Below are 23,769 nucleotides of genomic sequence, written 5' to 3'. Positions count from 1 at the left end.
CCCTGAGCTGCTCTGGACATGCTCAGTATTAACCATTTTTTCTGTTTATTTTAAAAATAGGTAGCTGATTTAACAAACCCTTCTAGAGAGCTCATCATGAGCTAGGTAACCACTTAATAAATATTTAACTCATTTTAATGTTCATAACATCCCTTCTTCCATGTATGCACTATTATTAACTCCATTTTTGCAGATGAGTAGCTAAAGGCAGGACAAAAATACATCTTAAGTGAAACAGCTGATGAAGTGGGGAGCTGGCCTGGGAAATCAGGCCAGAGGTGCTAAGCTCTGCACTAACCACAACTTAATTTTTTAAGTTTTCGGATATTGAATTTCATTTTGAAGAGAGAATAATACTTATGATGTGGTGGGAAGAAAAAAAATATTAAGGAGTTCCCGTTGTGGCTCAGTGGGTTACAAACCTGACTAAGTATCCATGAAGACGTGTGTTCAATCCCTAGCCTCACTCAGTGGGTTAAGGGTCCCGTGTTGCTGTGGCTGGGGCTGTGGTGTAGGCTGGCAGCTGCAGCTCTGATTTGACCCTTAGCCTGGGAACTTACATATGCTGCAGGTTTGGCTCTAAAAAGCAAAAAGCAAAAAAAGAAAAAAAAATTATTGAAATCAAAATGCACTGCTTTGTGTTTAAGTTTCTAGGAGGAAAAAAAAAAAGATATCCTAAAATTTCTACTGCTGTAGAAAGCTGAAAGTACTGCAGATGAAATTTCACTAAATTCTACAATCTCCAATTCAGCTTTCAAAAATAGTCTTTTAATACAAAGCACTTTAATAAAATAGACAAATGCTTACTTCTGGATCATTTATTCAAACCGTTTTTGTAACCATCATTATGTTTTAGTAACAGAGACTTAATGATCAATGCATACAAATGTTTGACTACCCCTTTCTTTCCACCCCACCCCCCGCCCGACCCCAGGGCCTTTGGAAGCAATCTGAAGCTAGATCTTGCTTAGGAGTTAGGTACTCAAAGCAAAAATCTCTTTCTTTTCACCTGTAGATGGGGTTAGCACAGACTTCTCTGACGGCAAACTGCCTTCTGTTCTTAACAACCCACCGTTCTGAAATTCTGCTGTGGCACAGCAGGTTAAGAATCCAGCGCTGTCTCTGCAGCCTAACGTGGGTTCAATTCCTAGCCCTGCACAGTGGGTCAAGGATCCAACCTTGCGCCCAGGAACCTCCATATGCCACAGGTGTGGCCATAAAAGGAAAACAAAACAAAACCAAACAAATTCACCCCATTCTAAGCAGGTCTTTTTGTCCCAGTTAAAGCTCATTGGTTGTAGTTATTGAAGCTGTTAACAAATCTGTAACGTCATGGGAAAAAAACTTTCCTTCCACCTTCTTGGATTCAATAGATGGGTCTATGAAGTAAACTGACAACAGGCAGAATAACAGGATAAAAGTTAGACAATATTTTTTTAAAATGTATGTTCATGGGGGCATTGCCAGGGGGAAAAAGTGAATACCTCCCCAAAGCAATGAAATTTGAGAGCTTATATATTGTCTTAATAGGAGAAGAGGAGAAGTAGTCTTCTTAGCAGAGAGTAAGTGATATTAGGAAAGCTGACTGAGCTCTTAGGAGACTAGACAGGAGTTATGACAGTTTGTGACACAGTTTGTCTGGATGTGGCATTGACTTCTAAGTTCCTTTCCTGTGATGACTCAATCTTCCTCTGCTAATGAAACTTGTAGGAGGGAATTGATAGCAGTTGAGTTCATTCTAAAGGATAGATTTTTAGGCAGATAAGGGGAGTTCAGAGAAAGTTTCTCCCAGCATTGGCTGTTTCTCAAGTGGCTTAAGCCTCAAATAATCAATATACCAAGTGTGGCATATTTTGGCGTGGTAAGTCCCAATTTCCTTCAGTAGCAAAAGTACTGATCCGAGGCATCTGGTATAGAAAATCTGTGACTTGAGGTTTGGGTGGGATATGATTTGAGTATGTTACAGGACCAGTAACATGATTTCCAGGACCCAGAGCAAAATGAAAAAAATAGGTGTCATGTCAAAAAACTATTAAGAAATTTTGTTTTCAAGTGGCCAAAAAAAGCATTGAACCAAGCACAGAATGCTTCTGAGAGCTACCCAGGTGTCAGCCCAGGTCACTAGACCATGAAGCTGTCCTGAGATGGCCCTTGGCCTGCAAGCCATGTGGGAGGAGGGGTTCCCAGCAATTTGAACCACCCATAGTCCCCTCCCTTCACCTGGTTCCTGCTAGTTTCTGGAAAGGTAGTTGTCCCATTGGGGTCCCAGTGGCTTCCTTGTGGCATGAGAAGTCTTGGAAGAAAACCTGGAGTGGGGTAGGAAATGAACATTTCTAGGAAGAGGTTTGGGTAAGAAGTTGTCTTCCCATGTAGGTGCTAAGATTTGGGAACTGTTCTGCACCTGCCACTTTCATATAGAGGTTGGTTAATCCCATGAAATCAGAACCAGAGTGTCATGGACTGAATGTTTGTGTTCCCCCCCAAATTCATATTTTGAAAACCCTAATCCCCAATGTGATGGTATTTGGAGATGGGTTCTTTGGAAGAAGATTGGGGCATGAGAGTGGAGCCCCCGTGAATGGGATTAGTGCCCTTACAAGAGACCAGAAAGAGCTTTCTTCCCCTCCTACTCTTCCTCTTTCCTCTTCTTCCTCCTTCTCTCCTTTTTCTCTTCCTCTGTCACCTCTTCCTCCTCCTACTTCTTCTTTCTCTGTTCCAAGTCAGGACACAAAAAGAAGGTGGCCATCTACAATCTGGAAGAGGGTCTTCATCGGAACCCTCCCATGCTGGCATCCTGATCTTGGACTTCCCAACCTCTAGAACTATGAGAAATAAACGCCTATTATTTAAGCACCCCAGTCATAGCAACCAGAATAAACCAAGGACAGTCCTCAAGATGAAGAGCAACAGTTTATATTACAGACAAAACACTATAGGGCAAATCTGAGGTTTTCCAGAAAGAGAGGAAGAGGAAAGGAAGGGTGAAAGGAGGAAGGAGAGGGAGAGAGAAAGGCAAAGAAATAACAGAAAAAGAAAGAAAAGCAAAAGAAATAGAGTCTTCATCTTAGCTACCAGGGACAGACAGTGCTTGGAAATAGTAGCCTGGAAGAGTAATTTATAAAGGGGTTTGGATGATTTAAAAAAAAAAACCTTACAACACACTTTTTTCTCTTATTATTATTTCTAGAGCACGTGGCTTAGATTCCATAAATACATTGAATAAATGGTTTTATACATGATATGAGCACATTTTATCATCCTGGATTTTTGTTCAGCACGGATGAAGCCACCTTTTTATCCTAGAGGAATGTGTGGTAAGCTCTCTCCTCACTCAGCCAAGAAGCCAAATGTCTTTAAAATTCTCATAAACAAGCATATCATATAACTGAAACATTGCAATGGCAAACACATAGGGTTTTTTGGTTTGTTTGTTTTTTTCTTCCTCAACAGAATACTGATTCTCCCCATATCAGAATTGCTTAAAATACAAATTGCTGGGAGGCAGGCAGGGAAGGATCTGCCTGAAGACAGCACCCTGTAAGTTCAGAAAAGACACTGTGAAGGCTTACTGAGGAAGAATTTTAATTCTTTAGGGTTGAGTGCCACAGGAAGGTGGGTATTTGAAATCTTAGGGCATGCTGTGGAGCTCTGCAGTGAAAAGATACACTTTACAGAATGCTTGCAGGATTGTGAGGATAAGAAAAAGATGGCTTAGGCAGCCTTTGTCCTTACACACAACTTCCTGCCAACACCCTTCGGGCAAAAGCCATCTTCCCGACGGATGCATGGCAAGGGGCTGGAGACCCCTGTCTCCAGAGCCCCGTCCTTTTCCGTGCTGGCATCTGAAGACCCTTGGACCACACACTCATGCAAAATGCAAGATAGTCAGTTGCTGGGCCACCTCCTGCGCAAGATGACTGATTTGTTTCCCTGGTGGTCTTTTCTAAATGCTGGTGTTGGCCAAAGCGACTTCTGTGGCGATTTGATTTCAGCAAATTACAAAAGAGTAGGGCTGCAGTCTAATACCAGAGCCAGGTGTAAATGAAAGGTGACTACAGGTGAAGAAATAAGACAGGACCTCGAAACAGAATCTGAGAGCACCGCATATACCATGATGAAAGCACAGTTTGTAGAATGTGTCCTCATTCCAATCTCAGGGCCCACACAGACATACATACAGAGGCAGAACACGCTCACCTATCTGTTCTTGAGCTGGGACAGTCACACCCAGACGGACTGTGGGGGTGCAGAAGGTGACAGAAGCCAGGCTGGTGTCAGTGGGGCACAGAATACTCCCCCCCACCACACAGAACCCTCCCCACCACCATTGCTTCTTCATACTAAGGGTGGTTCTGGCTATTTGTTCTTCCTTGGGAGTGTCACACCTCCCCATGCATATACTGTGTTTTTCTCTTACTTCCTCTCTGATTATAGTAATTCAAAGATCTTAAGAGGTGTTGAAAGTAAATCTAGTATCTTCCAGTAGTATTGAAGGAGATACAGAAAGCAGAAAACACATAGATCTGAAAACACAGGACTTAAGATTTTATGATAATGATTTTCTATATTTTATTTCTATATTTTTAATATGTTTCAGGAGGTGTGATCTGGACCTGGGAAAAGAGAGTTGGAGGATGGGTGGGGAGGACTGTGGAGGAGGGCATGGGGATCTTGGAGAGGAAGGACAGAAGAGGAGCTAGGAGCTGGGCTGGAGGAAGGATTGGAATGGGGAATACATAGCAAGGGATGCTCTGGGCGATGTGAGGGGTAGTAGGGAGGGTTTTGGGAGATGGAAAGGGGGATGAATGGAAGATGAGAGATGGGTGGGCAGATGGTCTCACTCTGAATATATCCAGGGGATACCCCAGTTTTCCAGGGTGATTTTGCCTAAATCCCCCACCAGCAGCAGCATTCCTGTGTTACATGCATGCCAGGAAATCATGATAATATCCCAAAACGGTGTGAAAACATTAAGGCAAAAATATGCATAAAATACAAGAAATTCCAAATTCAGACAAGAAATTGAAGAATGCCACAGAGGTGGTGGAATAATGGAAAGCTTTGGAAATCTTGAGAAAGCTCCTTAGCAGATCGGTTTTGTGGAATGTTGGCAGGATTGAGTCTGAACAATGGAGATGGGCCTTTTCAGGTAAATAACGGAGGCTGCTGCTTGTCCTGATCCCGCGTGGGCAGTTGTCAGACTGTGCGCGGGAGCTGGCCACCGCGGGGAACGTTACCCTTCACCCCCAGTCCTTCTGCGCCTTTGCACTGCCTGCGCTGCTTGTCACCCCATTGCTTCCCGCTGTACTACTGCGTTCTTGCACTCCTCTATCCAGCACCCTTGTACGTCAACACCGATGTACTGCTGCAGCTCCAGAGCACCAACGCGCTCCTGCGCTACTCTTGTGTCCTGAAAGCCTGGTTGCTCAGGACTCCAAGCTCCAGGCCGACCTGGAGGGGCTCTGCGGTATCCACTTCACCCGCACCCTCCCCACTCGGCGATTCCCGGTCAAGCGCCAGAACTCAGCGCGCCCGCCGTATTTTTGAGAAGCTGGTGGAAAATGGAGACGCTGGCAACGCGACTGGCTGTTGCCTAGACACCCCCTCACCCCCCCGTCCCGTGTTTAGTGACTAGTGGGCTTTTTCCAGGTGCCCTTTGTCTTCTTTCGTTGTCTTGGGGGGTGGGGCACAATTTTGGGAGGGGTGGAGTTTTTCCGACATCTTTAGGAGGGGGAAGAGCAGGCGAGGGGTGGGGGGGATGATGGGTTCGTGTTTGGCACTCTACGATCTCAGACCAGTTAACAGACCTGGACAGGGCAATGAGCTCACCTTCAGGTCTGCCTAAGAAATTTCGTCAAGTTTGACTTCCTTGAGTTGAGAGCCCCAGCTTCGTCTTCCTTTGGTATTGCCTGCAGCCATAGACTCTGTGCCCAGTATACTTCCCAGAGTCCTATACTGGAACACCAGATAAATCCTCATATGTAAGCGCAAAGCCCTTTCTAGAGAAGTTACAAACAAACACCCCCAAGATTCTCCGGGCAGACTGGGAGTAAAATGCCTGGTGGCTGTGTTGGGTGGTGCCATTGATTGACTATTTATTTATTTATTTATTTATATTTAGTGTTTTAGGACCGCACCTGAGCATATGGAAGGTCCCAGGTTAGAGGTTGAATCAGCTGCTAGATCCCAGCTGCAACTGCCACCTATCCCACAGGTCACTGGCTAGGTAGGATCCTTAGCCCACTGAGCAAGGCCAGGGATAAAATGGACATCCTAATGGATACTAGTCGTGTTGATTGCTGCTGAGCCACAATAGGAACTCCACGTTGGCTATTTAAACTCCTATTCCAAGTATCTTCACCTGCATGCGTTTATCAAAGGGCATATGCTACTATCTGCCTGTCCCCCTGCTCCTCACTGCACTATCCCTACCCATCTAGAATAACAACTTTCTACGAATTCTTTCTTATTATTTATACTGGTAGGGGTGTTTGTGTGGGTGTGTGTTTTACAATATGGGATTCTGATATGCACAGATTTACCCAATTTTTCTTAGAGCCTCCCTTCAGATTTTCTGGGAAAGTTCCAATTCTCTTCTATGGCTGCATAGCTCCCAGCTGCCCAGCATACACAACTATTGAATTCAACCTTGCCCCTATGGATTGATATTCACTTTATTTCCAGGGCTTTGTTTCTCCGCAATCAACTGGTTTTACCCTTAGAAATAAGAAGTTTTAATGCTTTTTGCAATTTTCTCAGAGTCTATAAAGGGGCTGGGTTCTATTGCTCCTGGGAAAAGGGCAGATAAACTTGCTCTTGGCCTTTCTTACAACCCTGTACTTGGGCACTGGGACATTGGGACATTATGGAACCTGGTCACATTTCCCTTCAGTGTAAGCCCTTGCTCTGCAGGAAGTCACTGGATGTCCATCCATATTTGGCAGCTTGCCTCCCAGACACATCCCTTGTTATGTCTTGCTCTCAGCTTTGTCTCTGTTTTAAAATACAGCAAAAATTCACTATACTCTAAATTTCTACTTCAGGGAATATTCAATTCTAACTTGAGATTCCTGATAAAGTAAGCATTATTTTTCCAGTTTAGCAAAAATCATTGCTTAAAGCAAAGGAATTGTTAGAAGCAAGGGAATCCAGTATCAAAATTTCTTGGGTGGGTTTCTAAAAAAAAACCTCCGGATTGTTTTTGGGAAATTAACCATATGGGTAGCACATCATACATTATTTGCCCATAAAATCATTTCTAAGTTAAGTGCCTAGGTATTTATTATTTAAAACTACTAAATAAAAGTTTCAAATTTATTAAAAAATAAAGTACAGCCAGTTTAAAAAATTATTGTTTTTATTCAGGTATGGTAAAGCCAACAGATCAAGACATGACTGCCATTGAAAAGACAGACGGTTTCCAAGAGGAGGGGCACATTCATATGGCACAGGGGCACACTGGGAAGCACCAGGGTCTGTCAGGAAGCAGAGGGAGTGAGGAGAAAACTTGGACAGGGCCTTTGTTGTGGTTTCTGCAGGAAAGATGAGGTAAGGTAGAGCAAGCAGACTCAGGATTGGCTGGTTTGAGTAATTTCAGCTGGCCCTGGCGCATAGGTCCTGTCCCTGTTTCTCTGGTACCTGCCTTGGGGTGATGAGAGCAGGTAGACCATGGCTTCCTCATGAATGTGAGAGGAGATGGTTGGGGTGTGGCCTCTGGACTGGTGAGCTTGCACACAAAAGATTTGCTCCTGGGTCTTTTGTTTCTGCCCTATCATTCATTTCCTTCAGATACCAATCCCAAGTCCAGGAGCGGCTCACAGAACATGAGAAACATTTTGCTTACTAGATTACTGGCTTATTATTAGAGGGTGTAATTCAGGAAACTCCAGGCAGAAGAGATGCATAAAGCAAGTCCTGGGGAAAGGGCTTCAAATTCCTTGCCCTTTCTGGGTGCCCTACTTTCCCCCAATATCCACCAACCCAGAAACTCTCTGAAACCAGTCCTTTTGGGTGTTTTGGAGCCTCCACTTAACAGGCATAATTGATTAAATCATTGGCCATTAGTGGTTGACTCAACTTCCAGATCCTCTCCATTCCCTGGAAGTCAGGGGTGGCACTGAAAATTCCAACTCCCTGATTACGTGATTGATTTCCTTGGCAACCAGCCCCAATCCTTAGGGGATTTTCAAAAATTACCTCATTAATGTAACCAAAAAACCCAACATCTTAATTTCTTTTTTTTTTTTTTTTTTCGTCTTTATCTTTTTAGGGCTGCAACCATGGCATATGGAGGTTCCTAGGCTAGGGATCTAACTGGAGCTGTTGCTGCCCCGCCTATGCCAGAGCCACAGCAACGCCAGATCCAAGCCGCGTCTGTGACCTACACCACAGCTCACGGCAACGCCGGATCCTTAACCCACTGAGTGAGGCCAGGGATCAAAACAGCAATCTCATGGTTCCTAGTCAGATTCGTTTCTGCTGTGCCAAGATGGGAACTCCTTAATTGTTCTTATCGTAAGAAATTCCGGAGTTCCCGTCGTGGCGCAGTGGTTAACGAACCCGACTAGGAACCATGAGGTTGCAGGTTCCATCCCTGCTCTTGCTCAGTGGGTTAACGATCCGATCCGGCGTTGTCCTGAGCTGTGGTGTAGGTTGCAGATGCGGCTCGGATCCCGCATTGCTGTGGCTCTGGTGTAGGCTGGTGGCTACAGCTCCGATTCGACCCCTAGCCTGGGAACCTCCATATGCCACGAGAGTGGCCCAAGAAAATGGCAAAAAGACAAAAAAAAAAAAAAAAAAAAAAAAAAAAAATCCAAAAGTGTTGAGGAGCTCTGTGTCAGGAAAAGGAGGAAAACCAAATATATATTTCTTATAAATCACAACAGCACAATTTACTAAGCTCAGATTTCTTTTGGTAGAGGCTGAAAGCTGCCAATAGGAGACATTTACCTGGGGGGTATCCCACAAGAAGGAACAGTTTGGAGAGAAGAGATGGCATATATCCTGAAGACATTTGGCCCCTTGAGCTCTGCTAGACAAGAGCTAGATGGCACAACACCTTTTGGGATTGCTGTGATCTGAATAGCACTCTTCCACAAATTCATGTTGAAGTCCTAAGCTGATGATGTTAAGAGGTGGGGCCTTTGGGAGGCAATTAGCTCATGAGGGTGGTGCCCTCTGGAGTGGGATTAGTGCCCTGTAAAAGAAAGCTTCCTCACCTCTTCTGCCATCTGAGGACACAGTGAGGTCATCCATCAGAGAACCAGGATACGGGCTCTCTCCAGAACCCAAATTTGCCAGTACCTTGCCATTGGACTCCTAGCCTCCAGAATTATAAGAAATAAATGTCTGTTGCTTTTCAGCCACCCAGTCTCTGGTATTTGTTATAGCAACCCAAATGGACTGAGATGAGGTACAAAGGAAATGTGCTTCCTCTTTTTTCAGTTCTATAGTACAAATTTATTTCTGTTGCTTTTGGTCCTGACACATCAAGTTGAAATGATTTCACTTCCTAGAAAATTTACTTCTGTCATTTTATTAAAGTATTACAATGGTATTTACTTGAGCTGATGCAAAGTAGCCCATTTATTTTTCATCTTAGATATGAGAACTCTGTGGGGTAAGACAGTAGTCGTTCATTTGACTCAGAGAAGCAAGAACAGGATTAAATAATGCAGTTTAGATTTTAAAAAAATCTTAAATAATGCAATTGAGATTTTAAAAAACTCAGGGAGAAATTTCAAATTTTTATTTATTTCACTTTGTTAAAAAACATGAGATTTACCCTCTTAACAGATTTTTAAGTGTACAGCACAATATACAATTATTATATGGATTTTGCTCTTTGTAGAATGATTGAGTTACCAATCATACTTCTCAGCTCAAGGCTCATTACCATCATTTGTCTGTGTAAGGATCATCTCTTATTCAAAATTATCTCTTATTCAAAATTCAAATGTATGTCAATTTTCCTTGCTTGCCTGTTTTCAGTGCCCTTTTTAAAAAAGTAATGAAGATATTTTGAAGATGTGATATTATGATTTATAAGGAACATATATTTGGTCTTCCTCCCTATTCCTGACACAGAGCTCCTTCTAAGACCCTTGGAATTTCCTAAGTGAGAAGAATCATAAAAGTGCCTTGATATTCAAAATGAAACTCTATCAAGGACACCAAAGTTTGTGTTAATGACAGGATTTTTATAAAGTCCTTGAGGATGGGGACAGTTTGCCTGAGGAACCAATCTAGTAAGAATGGGTTGGAAGTTTCAGTCCCACCCTGACCTCTAGGGAGGGGAGAGGGACTGGAGGTTGAATGCCAATAGCCAATGACTTAATCATTTCTGCCTGTGTAATAAAGATTCAACTTCCAGTAGATCTTGAGCCTCATTATATGCTCATCGTAATAATTAGCATCTAAATGCCATACCACAATCCCTTATGACAGTTCTGAGGCTGACCAGAAAAGGCCAACAAGTAAGCCATGGCCCAATTCCTCAAAATCCTTGCACCTTCTCCAAGATAATTGGAATACTCCTCCCACTTGTTAGCCTATAAAATTATCCAGTCCATAAAACACCTGGAGCCTGCTCTTCCCTTCTGAGACTGCCTGCATTCTGTCTATGGAAAGTGTATCTCTGCTTTTCCTTTATTACTGCTTGCTCTTGAATTCTTTCCTGCATGGAGGCTAGGATACTCACATGGCAGCCTGTCCCAGGAACCCTGGGACCTGAGACATGACCATTCTCCTGCATCCCGTTTTCCTGCAACCTCTTTACCAAGGATATTAATCTACTCATCTATCACTTTGCCTCTTGCTGAATTTCTTCTGTGCTGAGACATAAAGAACCTGAGCTTCATTAAGTCCTGAGAACAGGTGGGTGGTGTGTCAAGTCCCATCTGAGGCATGACTGGGTTCAAGTCCCATTGAGGTATGTGGTTTCAGATTGGCTTTGATGCAAGGTGGGTGAGTGAACCCAAGTTTGGTTCATTAACACTATGTGCTAACAGTGAAAAAAAGTCTCATTTTATGGTTTTTTCTTTTTTGGGGGCCGAACCCATAGCATATGGACATTCTCAGGCTAGGGGTTGAATCAGAGTTGTAGCTGCTGGCCTCCGCCACAGCCACAGCAACACCAGATCCAAGTCAAATCTGAGACCTACACCACAGCTCACAGCAAGACAGATCCTTGACCCGCTTAGTGAGGCCAAGGCTCCAACCTGCATCCTTATGGACAATGCCAGTGTAAACAAAGAGAATAGAGTCTTTCTCATCATCCTGTTATAGAAAGGTTTAAGTTGCAATCCTGTTGTTCCCATCATGGCTCAGTGGTTAATGAATCCGAGTAGGAACCACCATATGCCATGGGAGCAGCCCAAGAAATGGCAAAAAGACAAAAAAAAAAAGTTGCAATCCACTGCAGTCACCTACTGATGGTGTGTGCGGAGGGAAATTCAACATGGGAAAAAAATGGATGAAACATTCTGCGCTTTGGATTTACCAGGCCCCCAGAGGGGCAAAATGCATATCTAAGGAATAGTTTTAATGACCCCCCATTTGTGTATCTTCCCATAAATAAAAAAGCATTAAAATAATTAACTTGAGATATCTGTTCTTTGCCATTAGCAGTAAGCTTTAGATGTAAGCTTGACTACACGAATTTTGTTTCTCAGCCAAAACAATTCTTGTATATACTGGCTCCTCCTCTACTTCTTTGGAGCAGTGACTTCAGAGCTACTGAGAGGCTAGGAAGACTGTGGCCTGTCTTATAAGTAAAAAAAGGGTATTGTAGCTCTGCAGCTGTCCTTCTCCTCAGGAAGGAGAAAAACAGGATCCTAGCCCTAGATAGTTTCAGTGAATAGCAAAGGAATGATTCAAATAAGTCCAGAATGTTTCATCTTCCCAAACATAGAAAAGCACGAAATTCATTAACTTAAGATGTCTGTCTTCCTCTAATTAAATATAATCTTTTGATGTTCTGACTACCTGGTTTTGTTACAAAAGCTATCTCGCCTCCTCCCTTACCTCTGCAGAGCACTTCCTCAGACCTGACTGAAAGGCAGCTAAGCACTCAGCAAATCTGAATAAAACATAATTCTCAAGTTTTACGTTATGCATTTTTTTCAGTTGATACCTGTTTCTCAGGTTATAGGCTTCAGTAAGTTCCCTGAATAAAACTTCTACATTGTGCATTTTTCTTTAAGTCAACACCAAGTTTTTTGTTTGTTTGTTTTTAAAATCTACAAACCCAAAAAGCAATACCTAGGAATCCAGTTTTGTACTTAACACGGAATAACAGATTCACTTAAAAAATTAAAAATTACATTAAAAAATTTAAAACCACATTCTTGTTTAAAAAAAAAATACCCCCAAAAAAAACCAACAGAAAACCCCACCACAACGTTCTTCCCCCAAACCATTTTTTGTCTTTTCTAAAGAAATAACTAAAAGCTTCCTAGTGTGGGCCTGGAGACTGGTAGCTCTGGGTCTTCGGTGTTTCCCTGCCTCCAGATTCCTCCGTTTCTGGGCTTGATGGGCAAACAGCCGCCGCAAGGTCCGTCTCCGGGAAGGATGTGGGATCTCCGCGCAGGGTGGCCCTCACAAGACGGTTTCCCCTGCAGAATCCATGCAGGACCCATGCAGGCCGGGCAGGCCTACGCGGTTGGGTGCCTGCAGAACGACTTCACACCAGTAGGTGGACTGGAGGGCGCCCACGTCTTTTCTAGCCACACTCCCACCCGGTGTGGGCATTGAGCCAAGAGGAGGTACTTGCAGCTCAGGTCCTAGCAGGTTACAAAAAATAAAATAATTTTTAAGTGGACTCCAAATAAAACTTGACTTCCCTGTCGCACACACAAGTCATTTATGGGAGAAGTGACAATCACTGTAAGATTTCACTGTGCGAGGACTTGGTCGGCCTGCGGGTGGTAGAATGCAGCGAACCACTGTCAGCTGGGCGAGGGAGTGGGATGTACACCGCTCCCAAGACCTAAACGACGTTGAGCGTCCCGCTGCCAGAAACCGGGAGTGTAGAGTACACCGCTGCCGGGACCTTACGTGGAGCACAACCCTGCCAGGACCCTGCGCCGGGCGCCCAGCCATCCCCGCCGCCATTCTTGTCTTCTATTCCTGATCTGTACCCCCGTCCGCGCGCTCCCGTCCCCAGCTCTCTGGCCGCTCTCTTCGTGCCTCCGGTTCCCCGGGTCTCCGCCTTGCTCCGGCCTCGCCCTTCCAGCCACCCTTACTCCCCGGTGCACGCCTCTGTCTGAGCCCTCCTTGAGGGCCCCATCACCGCCGCCCTGGCGCTTCCCGGGGGCCCTGCTGAGGCCGCCTGCGCCCTATGCCAGCGCGCGCCCCGCGAGCCAGTGCGTGCCGATTGCGGCCATCGCTTCTGCCGGGCGTGCGTGGTGCGATTCTGGGCCGAGGAGGACGGGCCCTTCCCGTGTCCCGAGTGCGCCGACGACTGCTGGCAGCGCGCGGTGGAGCCCGGCCGTCCGCCGCTCAGCCGCCGCCTCCTGGCACTGGAGGAGGCGGCCGCGGCGCCCGCGCGCGACGGTCCGGCCTCTGAGGCGGCGCTGCAGCTCCTGTGCCGTGCCGACGGGGGCCCTCTGTGCGCCGCTTGCCGCATGGCCGCGGGGCCCGAGCCGCCCGAGTGGGAGCCCCGCTGGAGGAAGGCGCTGCGCGGCAAGGTGTGCACGGACGGCGTCCGATGCGCTGCCCTTCCCCTGGAGGGTGCCCTGTTCCCCTCCCCACCCATTCTCCAGATGGCGCCCTAGCCCCCATTTCCATCTTTTGGATCATGCTCTGTTGGCCCTTTTCATACCTTAGTTGGTGCCCTGTACCCTTGCCATCCTCTGTGCGGTGCTCAGCACCCTTTTTCCCACCTCTAGACGGTGCCTAGTTCCCCCATTCCCTTACCCCAGACGTTGCCCTCTCCCCTCCCGCCGCCTCCGGAAATCATCCTTTTCCCTTTCCCCATCCCTGGACTGTGTATGTTCTCTCCACCTCCCCCACCCCCCCACTCATGTTGCCCCTTCCACATTCCCGGAAATGTAATGTTCTGCCCCACCCCCCACCCGCAGACTGTCCTACGGGCCCTGCCCGCACCCCCAAGCTTTGCCGGTTTGTGTCACTGCCCTGCCCCCAGCATGACATCACCCTATAGTAGCCCTCCTGCTCCTACAGGCAATGAAAGTGTACCAGACCTTAGGCCATCGGCCTCTCTGAGCCCCGTGCACCCCTCTCCCATTCTGACTTATCACCTGCTCTGGGCCCTCTGGAGTCCCTTCATTCTGTTCTGGAAACTTTGCTATGCTCTCAGCCATTATATATGGCACCTGATTCTGGGTCGGAACCCGCCTTTGTAGAGTCTGGTCACAGCTGGGGCCTGGGGACCCACCGGTGTGTGTAGGGCACAGCGTTATTTCTGAGAGAATAGACAGCCTGGCTCCTGGAACAGAACCAGAGGGGAGAGAATAGCACGTTTGGGGGTGCTTGTGTCAAGGGTTGGGTCTTAGGGTCCCCTTGGTGAGCAGTTGGGTGTGGAGTCCAGGGGCTGCATCTGGACTCCAGCCCAGGACTGGAGTTGGGCTCTCTTGCTGAAGGACTCCAAGTACCCAGTCAGTGCACTGGAGCAGGGGGCAGGCCCTGGGTGTGGCCATGCTCACCCCAAAGGGCCACCCTTCATCTCTGCTAGGGACAGTAACTCTGGGACCCAAATGGATGGTCTTGTATACAGTTACCCTGTTAGAGTCTTAACATGAGTATTTCTATTAGACTTTCTCCTGGAGAGAGCATAGTGGATCACTAAGACCCCCTCTGGTGCCTCTGGGGTTTTGAGGTGTCTGCTGGGCCTAGACTATGAGCTGGGGCCTTTTGGACAGTCAGATGGTCAGCTAACTCTGGTGGTACTATGTCCCCCCCTGGACTGGGCTAAGATGGGCCCCAGACCTTCAGATGTGGCCACTCATCCTATAACTAGTCTCTCTTTCCAGGAGAACAAGGGGTCTGTGGAGATCATGAAGAAAGATCTGAATGATGCTCGTGACCTGCATGGCCAGGCTGAGTCTGCAGCTGCTGTGTGGAAGGCAAGTCGGGGGTAGGGTTGGAGTCCATGTTAACAAGGGAACTGATCCTATTTGGCTGGGCCTTGGAATGCAGCTGAGTGCCATACAGTCAGATGGTCAGGGGACTCTCTTCTTCCTGAGGTGGTCACTGGTAAGGTGGGAATCTCAGGGTGTTGCCCGAGGACACGGGTGTCCCTCCCTGCCGCCCACCCCATCCTGTAGGGACACGTGATGGACCGGAGGAAGAAGGCCTTGACTGACTACAAGAAGCTTCGGGCCTTCTTTGCCGAGGAGGAAGGGCGCTTCCTGAAGGAAGCAGAGAAAGAAGAAGGATCCCCAGAGGATGAGGATGAGGACCCGGCGGAGAGGTTCAGGTCTCTGCTGCAGGCTGTGTCGGAGCTGGAAAGGAGGCACCGCAACCTGGGCCTCAGCATGCTGCTTCAGGTGGGCACCCTATCCTGATGGTTGGGGAGGGCATATATTACACAGATTAGAGAATTGGTAAGGTGGTAGTTTACCAAGAGAGAACCCTCAAGACCACTGCCTGGTTTCCATTTGGAGCTGAAGTTCATGAATGAGTAATCCAAGAGACTTTCCAGCTTCCACGTGGAAGTGGACATTCACAGAGAGGAAGGACTTGCATCCCAATATTGAAGCACTGATCCCCTAACCTGCCATGGGGCTCTACAGGTAGGAGCTGGCAGTGAGGTCAGGAGAGACAGGGATCCCGGGGAGGGTGGTGGTTGCTATGCCTTCCTCCTGAATATCCTTATACTCTGCCCTGAATTTTTGCCTAAATCTGGAGATTCTGGGCTCTTTGTGCCCCCAAGTCTCTGATCATTGAGCCAGCAGCCTTCATCTCTTCATCTGAGTTGGGAAGTGTCATTTCACCTCTGGCAATACTGGTTAACCAGCTCCAAGAGGTTGGTGATTGCCAGTGATGAGACTTTGGCCTTGGGGAATTGTGTGGGTCTGGTGGGGCTGGATTCTCCAGTCACCAGGGTTCTAGGATAGAAGCTCCCTCTCTCCTTCACTCTCCTTTTCTCTCTCCCCACACAGTGATATGCTGCTTGTCCAGGTACCAGGCAGAGGAAGCTTGCTTTATCCCTGGCCTGAAGCAGCTCCTCCGTTCACCTCCTTCTGGACCCCTTTGTCATCCTTCAAGACATCCCCTAACCCTGAGCGTCTTCACCTGGGTGTAGATATGGGCTGCGAACCGTAGGTGCCCAGCTTGGGTTGTTTAAGACAGTGCTCCTCAGAAGAGTGTTTGTGTTTCCTTTTCCTCTGGATGTTCATGTTTATAGACTGTAACCATTTCACTATAGAGATCTGTACTGGGGATAAGTTAATCCAAGTGTATACTGACTCCATAAAGCTCTTCGCTGCCCCAAGCCTTGTCACATTTGCCCGGGTCTTCATGGGCGTGGTTGTCATCATCTCTAGGTGGCTCGGGTTGTCCAGACCTGGTACCTGCCCTGTTTAAATGCAGCCCATATTCAGGCTGCTCCACCGGACATACACACCCAGGCACACGGACCCCTACCCATGCATCGGGCATGCCAATTAAATTTGGGGTGAGCAGTGAGGGAGAGGAATGTTCAGGGTGCCTGGGTGGGTAAGGTGGGCAGGTGAGACCTGTCACCTCTGTTTCAGGTCCTCTGACTGTGTACGTTGCACAAACCTACACCCATAGCTTGAGGTCTGTGTTGGAACAGTGTGGCCCCTGGCTGGCCATGTTCTTGAGACTCTGTCCCCATTCTGCCTCCTGGTGTGTCCACTCAACCTACTCTCATTCTTGTTTTTCATCTTCTGTCCCTTGGATGCCTGTGGTTTCCCAAGAATCTGCCTTAGCATCACTGTTCATCTGACCTGTCTGCCCACTCGCCTTTCACTGATCCAAGTTTTTCCTGGGACAGGAGAAGCAAAGCCAGGCTCAGGCCATCACCTGGCCTCACTGTATGTTTCATTTCCCTGTATTTCTCACTTCCCTTCATATTTCCTCAGCTACAGATTTAGCAAAAACCCCTGACTTGGTAGTAATTTCATTGTATAGTTTAGTTCAAGTGAGAAAAAGCACAGGGCAAGGTGACAAGGGGTCCAAGGGATCCTAGAATTGACACAGACAGATGTTTAGGATAGTGGTTGTGTCTGTGAGTTAACCCTAAAAGTGTAGCTTTGTGGTCAACGGCCCATTTATGAACAAAGCCTTCCAGACTTGGGAGTCATTGGTCTTTGGTGCTGCTGAGCTTTTGTGTTTCTGCGAACTTGGCGGTGGCCTGCCTGGCCTGGTAGCTAGCATTCACAGAAGACAGTAAATCACCCAGTTTGCTTGATTTCCCTCCTCCCACCTGTCTCCTCCCTATGCCCTGCCCAGTCTCTGAGGAGGCACTGTGACTGCATGGCCAGACTTCTGTGGGTGGGACATCTCTCTGAGGAGACCCCCCCCACCTCTTTCTTCCACGCGGTGAAATTGGGGAGCTGCCTCAGTTTCCTGTGGCTCAGATATAGCTGCCCACTTTGCTCCTTTGCAGAAATCTTTGAAGAGGCCTGCCCATTCTCCTCTCAGTTGACTGCTTGGAGACTGATGTGCTAGACAGAGCTGGAGTGCAGCCCAGAAAGGTGGTACCCCGGGTTCTCAGTGGTGGGGAGGTATGGGAGGTTGTTACACCAGCATGGACTGGCTTCTTACTGAAGGTATATGGATAGAATTCTCTGCTCATGGGCTGTTTCTCTTTTTCATATACTGTCTACATAGGAATGAAGCAGAGGAAAGGAAAAGTTGCTTGGTCTGTATCAGAAAGAGAAGGGTTTCATCGTCTTGGCAAACCTATAGGACCTTGGCCAACTAATTCTAATAAATAATCCTGACTCCTTAGGTCAGGGGTTAACTAGGGGTGCATCTGGACCCCTCCCCAGTTCCAGTTCGAGATGCAGCAGGGACATAGGAGGGAGCTGCCTGGCCTGTGTCTGGCAGGTCTGGAATGTCCCTAGCATGTATGGCTTTTGATTCCAGTAAGGTTTGGATTCCTGCAGCTCTTCTGAATGTCCAGTGGTGAAAGCTTCACACTGGCCTGCCAAGTTGTACAACCTATGCCTGTCATTTCCTCACTCAAGTCACCTCCCACTTTCTGCTCCCTACGGACTGGTCATAGTGGCCTATCCATCATGGGTCCCTATCCTCTGTAGAATAATGTTCCTCTTCCAGATGTATGCATGACTGGTTCCCTCATCTTCAAATCAAATTTTATAGAAATCCTATGCAATGGAGGATCTGTGCAAGCTCCTGCCCTTGACGTGGATGAGCAGGGTTCCAGTGAATGTGTGACTTCACAATTCAGATTCATTTGGCTGGCCAGGATCACATCAATCTCTGCATGTCTGAGGTCAGCGCAGAAGGATGAGTGAAGGGAAACCTAAGCTAGGCTTTTCATGATGTACAAGAAGTAGTTTTGTCTGCCAGAAGGTAGGGAGCACGTTTTAAAGAAATTGGTTTATTCAGTACTTAGATCCCTTTTCCTTCTAATTCTTATTATCAGAGCCTAGTAGGGAAGTGATGGATAGTTGGGGCCTATGGCCTGTTTTCAGTGTCAGGATCCTTTGTCTGAGGGGAGCAGAGACACATGCCAAGGGTTGTTTTCATACTCTTGGTTGAGTAATTTCATCAAGTTGATGATAACAAAATAAGAGGATATACTTTCACTCTTTGATACTCAGACTTACATATGGAAAGGCCAGTGAAGTATTGCTCCAGCTCTTAGGCTGATGGAAATTAGAGACCTGAGTGAAGTCAGGCTTGAGTCAGGAAGCCCTGAGGGGATATGCACTGGTGCTGCCCTTTGGGAGAGCAGCCTGAGAGGGTCAGACTAAAAAAATAAACTTAGGAAAGTCAAGCTATCTGATTGCTTAGAGGGAACCAGTGCCCAAGACCTGCTTCATGCTGGATAATTTTCTAGAAAAGCTCCCAGAGCTCACTGAAGGCCCTTAGGGTGAAGGTTTATCACTGAGAGAAGAGATAGGTTAATATAAGCCAAGTGGAAAGTCACATCAGGGAAAGTGCCGATTCTGTTGTCCTTTCCTCATGGAGTCAGGTCAGTGTTTTGGTGTCTGTGTGTGATCAGTCAAGTGAAGCATGGCCTATGGGGGGATGTGGGAGGCTTCCTGAGTCCCTAGCCTCCCTTGGGTCCATTGCATCTGCATGCTGACTCCCCACAGGGCTGGTCTTATCCTGCAGCCACTCAGGAGATAGAGCTATAGAACCCAAAGCCCCTGCCCCACATCAAAAGGTCAGACCACCCAGTGTGGCCCATGACCCTAGGCACAGACACTCCTATCAGGCAGAGTGCCCAAGGGTTCAGAGGTCACCTCCTGGTAGTTGACTAGACAATACAGTATGTGCTACTCTATGATGTGGTAATTCCAACCCTGGGTTGGAGTGCCAAAGAAATGACAGCATGGTTCTACGAAGTGGCATGTTCAGGACAGTTACTGAAACTTGTTTGTAGCATCAAGAGGTTGGAGGTGACTCAGATCCCTGTTACTGAGGTAGCAGAAAGGTGGCCATGGGGGATGCCAGTATGGGAGCAGTGCAGTGGAATTGGTTCTGCTACACAACATAGGACAGGGGTGCCCCGACATGCTCTGCATGACCAAGAGGTGTGGAGAACTCCAGAGAAGGTGGTCTGCTGATAGTGTTCTCCCTGCAGATGCAGCTTTTTCAAAGAGTATGACCTGCTGGGAAGGGTGGGACAGGCCTCAGGGCTATTGCCAGTGCTGAGGTAGGCCAGAGCTCTGTGCACACCTGTGGACTGATGCCCATCCTCCTGTCATTTTTAATAGGATATCCGCCTAGCTCAGCCCTGCCGCAGGTTGGGGGGTAAAGGGGGGGGGTCATGGAACACAAGAACTACCCACAGCTTTTTGACAAGAATACTGTTGTCACTTTTCTGCCACCAGTGGACAGGCTGGGGACCACCTGGTGCTGGGAATGGTTTTCTCAGGTGAGATGGTGGGGCTTATAAAAAAAAAAAATCCTCCTCCACTGAACCAAGTGTCTCATGGCCACAGTCAATACAGACAGGTGGAGTGGTAGATGTTTGCAGTGTTCAGACCAATGTGGTTCATACCGACAATGCAAGAAACTCCCACAAATCATGAAGAGCCAAAAGTGGCTGGAGTAAGATAACATGGCAGAGATATGGACAAACAAGTGCATAAGAGGAGCCAGAGGGCTCAGAAACCCAGAAGGAGAAGCTTAAACTCTAGTTTTTGGAGCAGAAAAATTACACGCCCAGGGAGTAATGACTCACTGTTGAGATGGAGATGGGAAAGCTGCCACCCTTTGTCCCTTGCCCTTCTGCTGGGTTCTGCGCCACTGCTACCAGATGTTATGAGATTTAGGGCATAATGACTCTGGACCCAGTGGTCCCACTCCCATGTGTTTGTTCCTTAGTCTTCACCAGGCCCACAGGAGGATCCTCAGGCCAACTTGGGCATCTTTTGCACTACTGTCTTGGGGTGGGCAGGGCAAGTGCCAGTGGTCCTTACTGGGGGAGGTGGAAGGTCAAGTGGGTGATGGAGGCTACAGAGCATGCAGAAGCCCTGAGATAGAGAGGAGCTGGACAGACATGGTAAAACTTAAGTCATGGAGCTGTGGCGTCATGCTGCAAAGTATAAGATGCAATACTGTTTACCTAAACTTAATGTGTGCACGTGGAACACTTCAAGATGATAAATGGAACCCATTAGTGTGATTTCCTATGGAACAGGGAATAGCACCAAACAAAAAGTAAAGAACCAAGGTAACAGGACTGTGGGGTGGAAAATGGGAAAGGGAGATTGTTTGGTTGTCCTGGGACCACCCTAACTTAGGACTTCACATTGGAGAAGAAAGTTGGGTTCCAGAGTACTTAAGGCCACTCTGGGGTTTCTGTGGTGGCTACCTAGTTCTGTAACTAGTTCCATATCAAATTTGGGTGTCTGGGTGTGTGTGAAAGGATCCTTAGAAGTTTTGGAATGTTAAGGTGGTATGCATCCTAGAAAAAGGGGTGCCCCTGCAATAAATAAACCATTAAACCTGCACAAATTAATGTGCAGGCTCACTGATTTGATCTTGGGGAATCAGTAGTTCTCTCTAGCCACACTCATTCAGATTTCAAGAGACCTTCCTCCAGACTGTTTTTGAGATCTTTGGGAGCTGTGCCCTCCCACCTTGGAGTGTCTTCATTTCTTTTTGCTCTCTCCATTGAGCCCCAGTAATGGCAGCTTCAAAGCCCTCTGCCCTGGACGTCCTTGCTTTGTCCTCCCCCAGGTGTGGGAAGAGTGGAGGCAACTGTTCTTACATCAGGTCCAAAAATGGCCCCAGGGCACAATTAGTGCTTTCTCAAGGGAAGACTATTGCCTGTGAGGGGATGAAAGGCTACAACTTAGCTAACAGTTGAAATTACTCAGAGAGACTCCCACAGGTTCATGCTGGGGGCAGAGAAGCAGTAAAACACTGCAGGTGCTCCAGAGGCATCCCCTACTGTTCCCACAGGTCAGGTGGTACAAAGTTATGGTGCTTCATTTCCTAACAGAATTTTAGTCCATTGAGAGGCAGGTAATTTAAATGGGACCAAGATCTTGAAGTCTTTTTTTTCTATTGAGAGCTGCACCTGTGGCATAATGGAAGCTACCTAGCTAAGGGGGTCGAATTGGAGTTAAGATGCTGACCTACACTGCAGTTTGTGTGGCAACTCGGGGTCCTTAACCCAGGGATGGAACCTGCATCCTCACAGACACTGTCGGGTTCTTAACATGCTGAACCACAACAGGAGCTTTTTTTTGGGGGGGGGGCTCAGAATTTTAAAAATTTATTCATATCTTTAAATTTTTAAAATTCTTCGTTCCTGAAGAAGGATGTGCTTGTCACTTCTACTTGACAAGTCTTTGAAATATTTATAAAACTAGAAATGCCAGTTAAACACTGTCATCAATACAACAAATGATGGGGTAAAACAGGATTAAATTCACAAGCTAGAGTAACAATTGAAAGGCGTCTTTGGCAAAGGAGAGGTTGCTTGTGTCATTTGTGAAAAACGAGACAAATTTGAAGAAACCCAACTATTGTAAAAGTTCTCAATCCCACTGAATTCATTCAGTGACAGATAGTGTCTCTTCCTCTGCGGGAGCAACTACTCCAGGTTGCCTTTGCCACAGACTCCTTTCTTGGTTAACTGTGAAGATTGTCTCCACTGTTAGGCTCCAGGACATCACTTTTCCGCTTCCTGAAGCATATCAGTCTGTGGGAGCGTCCCCAGCTATCTCAATCCGGGACTAGGCTGAGCTCAATGCCAACTGTGCCTGAGAACTGGCCACCAGCGCGTCCTGCCTTCCAGGGTTTGGCGCCCAGCAGTAAGATGATACTCTTGGGCAAGGCCCGCCTGGAGCCCTCTAGGCCACCTCCCGTTAGGGATATCTCGCGCTACAACCCCGCCCCCCGTCCCCCGCCCCGCCTCTGTGCCACCAGCATCGTGGGAAAGCTGAAGGTAAATTAGGACTGAGGAGTGTGGCCGAGCCAAAATGCCCCTTCCCCTGCCTTCCAGCTGGCAGAGGCTACCGAGCAGACCCTGTGAGTCTGGGGAGGCGACCATCAGTGAAGACGTACATGTCCCGGCGCTTGGAATACGAAGCTGCACTTCCGCCCCAAAGTTATATGTAAATGAAGTGACTTTCTAGGTCTCGTCTGATTGGACAAACTGAAGGGCATAGCAGCCAATGGGGCTGCGAGGTTGCAGAGCGCCTTTATCCCATTGGCGGTTGCAGCATGCGGCAGTGCTCACCCGGGTATAAAACCTCGCCCGCCATTGGCACAGAGGAGTCTGGCTGCCAAAGCAGGGTGGTGAGGCGCGCGCGTCCTACTTTTAGCCATCCGCAGCGACCTAGAGCTCAACAAGCTGCTAGGCTACCGCGCAGTATAGAGTCCTGCCCAGTAATCAGGATTTGCTGCTGCGACACCAAAGGGCCCTGCAATATCAAAGGCTGTTTTCAGAGCCACTCGGATGGTCAGAAGAGCTATGATATAGCATTCTCTCTTTGCTCTGTCCTTATCTTCGCTTGCCACTATGCAGCTGAAGTCTGAGGTGAGATAAGTGCACAAGCTGGCAATGGTCCTGGCCCTTAAGTAGGGAAGGTGTGCCTATCACTGTTGGCCACAGCAGGCACTCTGGACCTGGGCCATGCGGCGAGTTGTGCGCCTTAGTTCTCTGCAAGAACGCTGTATGGGGTTGGAGACATGTATGGGCTTCTTATAGCAGGGGTGTGAAATGGTTTTCCAGGGTGCTACCCAAGGGATACCCTCTGGAGTCTGGGCCCCTTTGGTGTGCAGAAGGCCCCCTGCTGGGTACATAAGTCATCCCTAGGAAAGAGCTTGGCTCAGTGCAGACTTAGCCTGGGTTCTACCCTCCTAACTGCTTCACGCAGACTTTTATCTCCAAAGCTTTTAATGCCCTTATCTAGAACATAAAACTTTCTGGGGAGTTCCCGTCGTGGCGCAGTGGAAACGAATCCGACTAGGAACTATGAGGTTGTGGGTTCAATCCCTGGCCTTGCTCAGTGGGTTAAGGACCCGGTGTTGCTGTGAGCTGTGGTGTAGGTCAGCTGCCGTAGCTCTGGGGTAGCAGAAGTGGCTTGGATCCCGCATTGCTGTGGCTGTGGTTTAGGCCAGCTG

The 23,769-nt window shown here is 47.6% G+C and overlaps 1 protein-coding gene across 1 annotated transcript in view; it reads left to right on the top strand.

Moving 5' to 3' along the window:
* Positions 1-23,769, top strand: part of RNF187 (ring finger protein 187) — a 44,976-nt gene that overhangs the window by 7,804 nt on the left and 13,403 nt on the right. Inside the window, exons 2-6 of the mRNA XM_021085058.1 lie at positions 5,337-5,467; positions 12,511-12,742; positions 13,270-13,688; positions 14,994-15,086; positions 15,288-15,509. Of these exons, the coding sequence (XP_020940717.1) occupies positions 5,337-5,467; positions 12,511-12,742; positions 13,270-13,688; positions 14,994-15,086; positions 15,288-15,509 (1,097 nt within the window). The remainder of the gene's footprint in view (positions 1-5,336; positions 5,468-12,510; positions 12,743-13,269; positions 13,689-14,993; positions 15,087-15,287; positions 15,510-23,769) is intronic.

This window comes from Sus scrofa, chromosome 2 (genome assembly GCF_000003025.6).
Source record: "Sus scrofa isolate TJ Tabasco breed Duroc chromosome 2, Sscrofa11.1, whole genome shotgun sequence".
NCBI lineage: Eukaryota > Metazoa > Chordata > Mammalia > Artiodactyla > Suidae > Sus > Sus scrofa.
Note: the sequence above shows the minus strand (reverse complement) of the source record. Positions and strands in the feature narration are given on the sequence as shown.